At 56.0% G+C, this 9,633-nt stretch overlaps 1 protein-coding gene across 7 annotated transcripts in view; it reads right to left on the bottom strand.

Annotated features, from left to right (window-relative positions):
- Window positions 1-1,880: 1,880 nt before the first annotated feature.
- ADGRL1 (adhesion G protein-coupled receptor L1) overlaps window positions 1,881-9,633 on the bottom strand; it is a 58,475-nt gene continuing 50,722 nt past the window's right edge. For 6 of the 7 annotated variants that reach the window (XM_037727531.1, XM_037727533.1, XM_017497625.2 and 3 more), the window contains 6 exons: window positions 9,200-9,368; window positions 6,901-7,029; window positions 6,638-6,734; window positions 6,431-6,559; window positions 6,255-6,272; window positions 1,881-5,757 (listed from right to left, as the gene is read on the bottom strand). In XM_037727531.1, coding sequence (XP_037583459.1) covers window positions 5,015-5,757; window positions 6,255-6,272; window positions 6,431-6,559; window positions 6,638-6,734; window positions 6,901-7,029; window positions 9,200-9,368 — 1,285 coding nt within the window. In that variant the 3' untranslated portion in view covers window positions 1,881-5,014. The remainder of the gene's footprint in view (window positions 5,758-6,254; window positions 6,273-6,430; window positions 6,560-6,637; window positions 6,735-6,900; window positions 7,030-9,199; window positions 9,369-9,633) is intronic. The other variant, XM_037727532.1, reaches the window with a different exon arrangement.

Raw genomic sequence — 9,633 nt, 5'->3', positions numbered from 1 at the left:
GGGATGGGCGTGTCTAAGCTCCCGGAGTGGCAACCAGCCTTACACAAGTGAGAACTGATTAATTCTCGATATTTAGAAGGTAGAGCCACCATTGCATTCACTGTCAGATTAGATGTGGGGGATCAAACAAGATGAGTTCAAGGGAACCTCCAAGGTCTGTAGCTTGAGTGAAGGGATGGATGGACTCACTTTTAGTTGAGGTGAGGAAGCCCTAAACCCTCATGTGGGAAGAACTACAGTGGTGGCAGTGGTAGAGATGGGGGTAGGGGATGCCAGAGTCTCAGTTTAGGACAGGTTAAGTTTGAGATTCTACCAGATACCAGGGAGAGCTATGGGGTAGGTAGATGAATATATGTATATCTGGAGCTCAGTTAGGAGTTCAGGCTGGAGATCTATGTTCGAGGGTCATCAGTATATAGGTAGCATTTCAAATCATGAGGTGGGATGAGACCTTCTAGGGAGGGAGAGCAGGTAGGGAAAAGGTCTGAGGACTGAGCCCCTGGATACCCATTATTAGGAGGTTAGATGAGAAGGAGCCAGTCATGAAGACTGGGAGGGAGTGGCTGTTGGGGAGTGGGTGGAAACTCAGGAGTGTGGTATCCTAGAGCCGGTGTCTAAGTCAGAGGGGCCCAGAGTTATTCCTCTCTCTCTGAGCATGGGCAGTTCATTGGTGAACGGAGAATGTGAAATATACATGATGCAGTTTCACCGTGTCAAGTTTGAAAGCGCTCCACACCAGTAGCGTGTGGAGTCTAGGAATGGTAATTGTAATGAGACGTCAGTGTAAAATTCCTGACCTCTGCTCTAGTACAGCCTGGGGACAGACATCTGGACCAAGAAGGGCTTCTCTGAGACACAGCATGGGACAGTGTCCTAGCCAGAAAGACTTGGGCATACATCTAAGGGCTGTAAGCCTCAGTTTCCCCATCTGTAAAATGGAGCTGTAATTGCCGTCTCTACCTGGGAGCATTTTGTGAGGATTCAGAGAAACTGCACATGAACTGCTCCACCAGGCCTAGGAACTTACCAATGTCTTATAAACGATAATGATTCTTTATTACCAGGCCTTGGCCAGGGGTTCTGATTCTGAATGCTCAAGTGCAGCCCAGGGCCCATGGGGACACCCCAGTGCAGATCTACTCAACCATTTCTTTCTTTTTTGAGACAGAATCTCGCTTTGTAGCCCGGGCTGCAGTGCAGGGGTGCGATCTCAGCTTACTGTAACCTCCACCTCCCGGGTTCAAGCGATTCTCCTGCCTCAGCCTCCCAAGTAGCTGGGACCACACACGTGCTTGCCACCATGCCCAGCTAATTTTGTTTTTTTTTAGTAGAGATGGGGTTTCACCATATTGATCAGGCTGTTCTCAAACTCTTGGCCTCAAGTGATCCACCCACCTCGGCCTTCCAAAGTACTGGGATTAAAGACCTGAGCCACCTTGCCTGGCTATTCACACCTTTTTTTTTTTTTTTTTTTTTTTTTTTAAAAAAAGAGACAGGGTCTTCCTCTGTTTACCCCTGAAAAAAAAAAAAAAGGACAGGGTCGCACTATGTCACCCAGGCTGGAGTGCAGTGGCTATTCACAGGTGTGATACCACTGCTGATCAGCATGAGAGTTTTGACCTGCTCCGTTTCCAACCTGGGCTGGTTTACCCCTCCTTAGGCAACCTGGTGGGCCCTGCTCCTGGGAGGTACCATATATTGATGCTGAACTTAGTGCGGACACCCAATTGGCATAGCGCACTATAGCCCGGAACTCTTGGGCTCAAGAGGTCCTCCAGTCTCAGCCTCCTGAGTAGCTGGGACCACAGGTACGCACCACTGCGCCCAGCTATTCACCCATTTCTTACTCCCCTGCTCAAGAACTCACACCACTCTTGTCATTCCAAGAAATCTTAATTTCTTTATTGTTTGACTTTTTGACTCAACAAATTTTTTTAAACTTTTTGTTTTTTTCTGAAATGTTCTTGTTGTTATGAGCCTTTTGTTTTGTTCTCGTTAAATGCACTCGACCCAAAATTGGTTTGGCATATCGAAAAGGAGACCAAGGAGGGAGGGGCTGGGGGCATGGGAGGCGGGAGGAGGCCCGAATGGACAGAAAGTTGAGGATGAGAGAAGAGGAACATATAGACAGCAAGAAAGACATGGGCAAAGAGAGATGGGGAAAGAGAGGTGGAGACAGAAAGAGAAGGCCAGGGAAAGCCAAAATAAACCAAAATCCAGAGGAAAAGAATTAATAAGATTTAGGAGCAAATGAGTTCAGGAACCCACAGGAGTAGGAGAGGAAACCAAGACCCTTCTCTGTACCGTCCCAGCTGGGGTGGGGGCGTCAAGGCACCAGGTCTGGTTAGGTCGGGGGGACACCTGGGCTCTGGGGGTGGCTTTGCACTGGACTGCAATGGTGTCCAGCCCCAGCAGGGGGCCCTGCCACACAGCTCTGAGGCCTAGCAGCCACTGGGCAATGCTAGCTGGAACTGGACCTGCTATATACCCTCTCCCTTTGATTGTCCAAGTCTGGAGAGATACAAGCAGGGCTGGGCAGGGAGGAAGTGGGCCTCCCTTTGCGTCCCAACCCCCATGGAACTCTCCGGGCCCCCCTCCTGGTGTCAGGGGCAGCCACAGGCTGTAGCTGGGCTGCTGCCCAGGCCGGGCCAGGCCAGCTCCTCACCTGCCCATGCCTCCTGCCCACTTTTCAGAGACATCTGACCGCCCCTCCACACAACAGAGCTCCCTGCCTAGTGCAGTCCAGAAAGAGCCACGAACTGTCCCCTGCCCTCCTTGGAGTCATCTGGCAGGACTGTCCCCGGCCTCACTTCTCCCCATCTAGACTTCACCCATGGTCTTCTGGTGTAATGGGTTAGGCCTTTCTACCAGAAAAAGCCAGAGATGGAACCCAACCTCACCTCTTCCCCACACCTGTTCCCTTACACGGGACAAACCACCATCTTTGGTCTGACCCCTTCTCCCCTAATTGATGGGACAAGCCAGCCCCAGCTCCCCAGGAGAAGGGAGGGGCTTTCTAGCAGCAAAAAGGGTCCCTCCAGCCACCTACCTGTCCCTTTCCCCCAGTTCCTTCCTAGAGCCCCTCCCCCTTAACCCAACAAAGTTCATGGCAGCAGCAGGCTGAGACCCGAAGATGTTTGAAAACTCATGGCACTTGTGAGAAAAGAGGGAGGGGCAAGAGACGGGAGAGGTCAGAGCAGAGGTGGAGGGGCCACCCCTGGGGAAATGGCAAAGCAGGGGCTGGGCTACGGTGCCCTCGGGACTATGATACCCCTAGAGTTGAGGGGAGGGGGCCGGGGAGGCTAGGTGGACACTCTGGAGAGGAGGGGGCTGCAAGAGGTGCTCAGGAGACATCCCAAGCCTGGAGCTTCCAGGCCTGGGATTTGGGGTCAAGCCCCCCCAGAACATGGATATCCTGACCCCAGCCCTGGCTTCGTCTCCCCTGCGGGAGGGTGGAGGGCAGGGGAGATGATTTCTCACCTTTGCCTCTCCCCCTCCCTCAGACAGAAGACAACCGTGCCGCCCTAGCACCCTCCTCAGCCATACCCATGCCCTCCACAACCCCAGTTCCTCTCCATTTTCCTTCCACCATCAACCTCGCTAGGTGGGAAGTCAGCCCCATCTTCCCCGGCTAGAGTCCCCAAAACAATACACAAGAAGCAGGAACTCAAAGGGACAGCGCAGCCATCTTGGCAAAGCATCTTTGGGTGTGAGGGGGTCCCCCCAGGGCCAGTGGGGAGGGGAGGGGGAGACAGGCCTCTGGTCCTGGGGCAAGCAGTGAGGTACACGCCCCAGGAGGGCTGATGATGCCAGGCAGGTGGAGCAGGAAAGGAGGGGACAGAAACGGGTGCCAGGAAGGAAATGGGTTCTTTGTTTCGCTGTTGCATCTAGATTTTGTTTTCTGTCTCTGGATTGTAAAAAGCTGCTCTGGCGGCCCGCCCGCCTGGGCGGGGACTGGGGATGCACGTACGCGGAGAAGTCCTGGCTGCCAGGCCGGCAGCGCCACTCTGCTCTGGAGAAAGCCCGGGCTGGTCTGCCCGGGCCGCAGGCTCCCGGTGGCTTCAAGTGATGAGATTTTTTGTCTTTTTTTTGTCTTTTTTTTTTTCTTTTCCATTTCGTTGAAATATTTACAGCAATGGGGGAGGAGGAGGAGAGAGGAAGGGATAAGAGGGCCCCCTAGGGAAAGATCCAAGCCCAGGACCCACTCCCCAGGGAAATCCAGACCCAAAATCTGCTTCCCAGATAGCCAAGCCCACAGGACTGGGAACTGCCCAAATATGGCCACCCCTGTGGGCTGGGGGCCCTGCAGGGAGTTGTGCTTCATCAGGAGTCACCCCAAGGGAGGGGGTCATTGGGTACACTGGGAGGTGGAGGAGGCAGGCTTGCTTGGGGGGCAGGGACCAAGAGCAAGGGGAAAGGAGCTTCAGAGAAAGTTCGACCTTTAAACCACCGCCCAGTCCCTCTGCCTTCGGCCTTTTCCCAGTCTCCAGGGAGCAGGGAATTGTAGCTCAAGGAGGAACGTGTCCATGTGTCCCGCCTCGCTGCTCCCTCTGGGTGCAGCCGGCAGCATTTCTGACTGTGGAGAGGGGCAGCTGACAGGTGCCATCCAGTGGGGCCTTTGGCAACCTCAGAAGCTGCCCTCCCTGCCCAGGGAAACTAAAGCCCTCGTTTCCCTTCAGGCAGTGGCAAGGGTGGGAGAGGGGAGAGTCCGGAAGTGGGCTGCACCCTTCCAAGTTCTCCCTCCTCCCTCCCCTAGGACCTCTGGGCTCCTCCTCACTACACTTCCCCTAAATAGAGCTGGTGCATGTGGCTGGTGGGAAACCCTGTCTGTGAGCCCTGGCACCTCAGGCCCCTAGGTCAGAGTCCCTTGAGGGGACTGTAGGGCCCATGGCTGAGGGGCATCAGGAGAGTGGCCCACCAGCCACTGCCTCCATCTGTCTCCCTCTCCCACCAGAGCCTTGCCCAGGGTTCCCTCCCTGGCCTGGGCCACCAGCCCCTGGTCCATGAGGTCCCCTCAGAGACTGGTGACCAGCTGCATCTGCCCGTCCCCATCGGGCCCTGGCCCCTCAAGGCCTGGGGCTGCCAGGTAGCCCTCATGGCTAGGCCGCCGCACCTGGTAGTAGCCCTGCAGGGGATTCCGGGCCACCAGGGCTGGCGGGCGCGAGGTGTAGTAGATTTCAGGGGGGCCGGGGGGTGCGGGAGGGGGTGGGGGCAGGGCCTCACTGGGCCCCTCGGGGCTGCTGTCCGGGTAGGAGGGTGAGTCCCGCAGGTTGGCCCCGCTGGCATAGAGGGAGTCCCGGCCTGGAGGGGAGGAGAGGGGCCGGCTGGTAGCGCCGTCCTCGGCCGTGCAGCTCTCCGACTCGTCCAGATCACTCTGGTACAGCACCGACTGGGCCCGGGGCAGCAGCAGAGGCTCCTCCAGGGCCTTATAGAGAAGTTCGATCTCCGCCCGGTCAGCACCCCCGGGCCCGCCTGCCTCTTCCTCACCCCCGCCCCCTGGTACAGGCGGCACAGGGGGCTCAGGTGGTGGAGGGCCCTTGGCTGCACTGCTGCTCCCCCGCAGGTTGTTGTGCACCAGCTCTGAGATGATCATCTTCTCAAAGGCTGCGGCATCAGCCAGGTTCCGGCTGCGGGGTGGCTCCGGGCCCCCATCCCCGGGAGGGAAATCCCCGCTTCGCAAGGAGTAACTGTTGTTGAAGTTGCCATTCAGGGGCAGGGTGTCCATGCCACAGGCTTCCCGGCCTCCCAAGGGGTGCTCTGCAGGGCAAAAAGGGGCTGGTCAGGTGGGAGAAGGGCCCTGGCTGCACTGGGGGTCCATCGGGAGAAGTGGGGCTCCATTCCTGCTGGTTTTCTGTGGGCTTCCCCCTGCCCCATGGGAACTCTAGTCTGACATACGCTTTCTCCCTCACTGGCAGTAGAGGCAGCAGCCCAAAAGCAGATTGGTTAAAGTTGGGGGACAAGGACCAGTTCCCCCAGGGTCTCGTCGCCCAGCTGGAGGTTCAGAATCTCAGCAATATGAGGAGGCCTGGGCGACAGAATCCCTCTTCTGTGCTCAGACCCTCACACCTAAAGGCCCAAACTCAATGACCACCACCGATTATCCTCTATCCAGCTGCCAGCCAGACTGTTCGGTGGGGGCAGGGGGGGATGGGGAGGGCATCCCAAGTTCTCTTCCTTAAGTGAGCCATCTGAGAAGGCCACTGTCTGTCCCTCTCCCAGTCTCGGAAACATTTCCAGGGAAGAGTAGCACTTACTGGGTTCCCGGTAGCTCCCTGCAGGTGACAGCCAGGAGAGAAAAGAGAGAAGGCAAGGGTGAGCTTGAAATGCCAAGTCCAGGCTCCAGTTCTGGGGCATAGAACATCCCAGGCGGGGGTCCCCTGGGACGTAAACCCCACACTTCCCGACTTGGATGCTTCCCCTGTGCCCTCACCTGGGGAGTTGAAGACAGGGGGCGAGGAGGGATTGAAGCCCACTGACTCGGCAATGAGGGTGTTGTAGGGGCTGGTGCCCCCACGGGGCTGCAGCACAGGGTTGGTCAGCAGGTGGTTCCCCATGGTACCTGGCCAAGGGATCAGAGGTCACAAGGCAGCCGGGAGCCTCGAGAGACCAGAGCCAGAGGCAGAGGGACCCTTCTCACCTCGGTTCAGGGTGGGGGTGCTGTTGATGTCACCCGCCATGAAGGAGGACTCTGTCTGTTTCCTCACAGTGTCATTCCACATCCTCCGAATTCGGCTCTGGGGACACAACCCGGATGTGAGGGGACCCTTGGGCCACCCACCCTCTGGCATCTGAGACTGCTCGCCCGATCATCGCCATCACAGACCCAGGCCAAGCCACTCCCCGCCTCTCAGGCTCCAGGTTCCAACACTCAGCCCCGGGGAGCCCTGCCTGGCGTGATACCTGGGTCCCTGTGTAGTAGCGGGTGTTGCTTCGCATGGCTGAGGTCTTGAGGGACCCATGAGTGCCCCCGGGTGGGGAGCGGATGCAGCAGTAGGAGTGACGCAGGCACTTGCTGTACTCCTTGTGCACCTGGGGAACAAGGACAGTCAGCTGGCTGGGACACCAGCCTCCTCTGTGATCCATACTCCCACAGGGCTGGCACAAGGTAGACTCAGGAGGCCGGAGACAGAGCTTCCAATGACTGTGTTCCCCTGCTCAGTGACTTGCAGGCCACAGAAACCCTGCTGTCCCCTGTCCCCCGACAGCCAGCTGATCAGGTTCTCTACTGCCACTGACCGTTTTTTATTCATTCATAAAAGCAACAGAGCATTCATAAGCATCCACTATGTGCCAGGCATATATTAGGCCTCAGGAATGGTACAGAAAACAACAGACACAAATACCTACCTCTCAGAGCTTATATTTCAGTAGACAGAGACATAACGTACATGAAAATATAAATATGCAGGCTATCAGATGATGATAGATTCTATGGAGAAAACTATGGCTGGAAAGGGGGTTAGGCAGTGCTGACCTGGGAGCAGGTTGTGATTTTAAATAGATCAGGGGCATGGTGGCTCACACCTGTAACCCCAGCACTTAGGAAGGCCAAGGTGGGCAGATCACCTGAGGTCAGGAGTTCGAGACGAGCCTGGGCAATATGGTGAAACCCCCGTCTCTACTAAAAATACAAAAATTAGCCAGGTGTGTGGTGTTTGCCTTAATCCCAGCTACTTGGAGATGACGGCAGGAGAATCGCTTGAACCCAGGAGGCAGAGGTTGCAGTGAGCCAAGGTCACACTACTGCACTCCAGCCTGGGTAAAAGAGTGAGACTCTATCTAAAAAAAAATAATAGTAACAATAATAAAATAAAAAACCTAAAAAAATAAATAGATCAGAGGAGGCCTCATTCAGGCCGGGGCAAGGACAGGGGCTGTACCCTGAGGAGGGTTCACATCTAGGTGTCTGAAAGCAGAGATAGGGAGGGGAATCGAGGGTCCCAGATCAGACCATAGGGACCTAGGGGCCCCTGAAAGGACATCACTGTCACTGCGTGTGAGGTGGGGGCTGTGCAGACACTGCCTTTGACTGTGTGTCCAAGGAGGGACCAGGACAGTGTTGGGAAGAGCAGGGACACAGACCACCTTTTCCCTTGCAACAAGAATTCTCATGACTGTTGCCTCTGCCATCCCCTGCCTTAAGCCTTACCCGCCTCACCACTCCCCAGGTCCAACAGCAGTCTCCATGGCCCGCACTGCCGCCAGAGCCAACTCAACAAATGCCACAGCTCCGTCTCCCCAGCTTCAGTCATGAGGGTGCCGCCTGGACCCTCACTCCCTGTCCACGTTCCCCTGATACTGTTTTCCCCTTTGTTTTTTTTTTTTTTTTTTTTCAAATAGAGACAGGGTCTCTATGTTACCCAGGCTGGTCTCGAATTCCTGGGCTCAGGGGATCCTCCCACCTCAGCCTCCCAAAGTACTGGGGTTACAGGCATGAGTCACTGCACCCAGCCCTTTGTATGTGTTTGTTGTTGTTTTGTTTTGGAGATGGAGTCTCACTCTGTCACCCAGGCTGGAGTACAGTGGCATGATCTCGGCTCACTGCAACCTCCACCTGCCAGGTTCAAGCGATTCTCCTGCCTCAGCCTCCCAAGGAGCTGGGACTACAGGCGCCTGCCACCATGCTTGGCTAATTTTTATATAAAGGAGAGATGGGGTTTTGCCATGTTGGCCAAGCTGGTCTGGAACTCCTGACCTCAGGTGATCCGCCCGGCCTTGGCCCCCCAAAGTGCTGGGATTATAGGCATGAGCCACCACACCCAGCCTGTATGTTTTTCTGAGACTCATATTTTAACCCATTTATTTAAAAAAGATCCTTTATATCGCCACAAAATTCACAATTCTTTCCAGAACTATGAACGTAGGCAGTGCTCCCTCAGGTTGGCTCCCAAAGTCCTCCCCCTGCCAGGCCTGACTTGTGGTCCTCATGGTGGTGAGGGTTGCCCATCACCAAATCTGTCCTGCTCTCACTCCTTTAAGCTGTTGTACCTTGCCTTTTTCCAGAACCCTCTTCACCTGTGGTTAAGTCCTGAGCTCATGCTCCTCTCCTGAAGGACGCAGACCTGACTGCTGAAGGCCTGCAGCACTCACTGGGGGCTTCAGGGAGCCCTGAGTCCCCTCCACCCTCGCCTCCTTCTCCTGGGTGCCCAGGAAATGTCTCCAAGGGAGGCTGTGACCCAGGACCCCGGCTCGACCTCACCTTCTTCTGTAAGGCGCAGTGAAAGACGAAGATGAAGACCCCCTGGAAGGCGTTGAAGGTGGTGAAGAGATAGGCCATGACCACCGATTCCTTATTGATAAAGAGGAGGCCGAAAGCCCAGGTGAGACCCAGCAGGAACAGCAGGGCGATGGCCCCCAGCGCCCAGGATCTGGGGGTGGAGAGATGGGGTGTCAAAGTACCCACCGGAGGGGACGGCCTCAGCCTAGGCCTCCCCTGCAGCCAATAAGGGGGGGCCGTTGGGTGGGCCTGGGCACTGTCTGCAAAGCCCTAACTCAGCAGGGCGGGCGAGTGGGCCTTGAGGGCAGTAGCCTGCCCAGGACGCCTCCACCCCAGCCTGGGCCTGAGGGTTTCCAGACAACTTAGGCTACATCTTGCTGCCTATTTCTCTTTAAGTTGCCCTTAAACAGACTCAC

The sequence above is a fragment of the Cebus imitator genome, unplaced genomic scaffold (assembly GCF_001604975.1).
Source record: "Cebus imitator isolate Cc_AM_T3 unplaced genomic scaffold, Cebus_imitator-1.0 Scaffold234, whole genome shotgun sequence".
Lineage (NCBI taxonomy): Eukaryota > Metazoa > Chordata > Mammalia > Primates > Cebidae > Cebus > Cebus imitator.
This window is presented reverse-complemented; position numbering and strand designations above follow the sequence as displayed.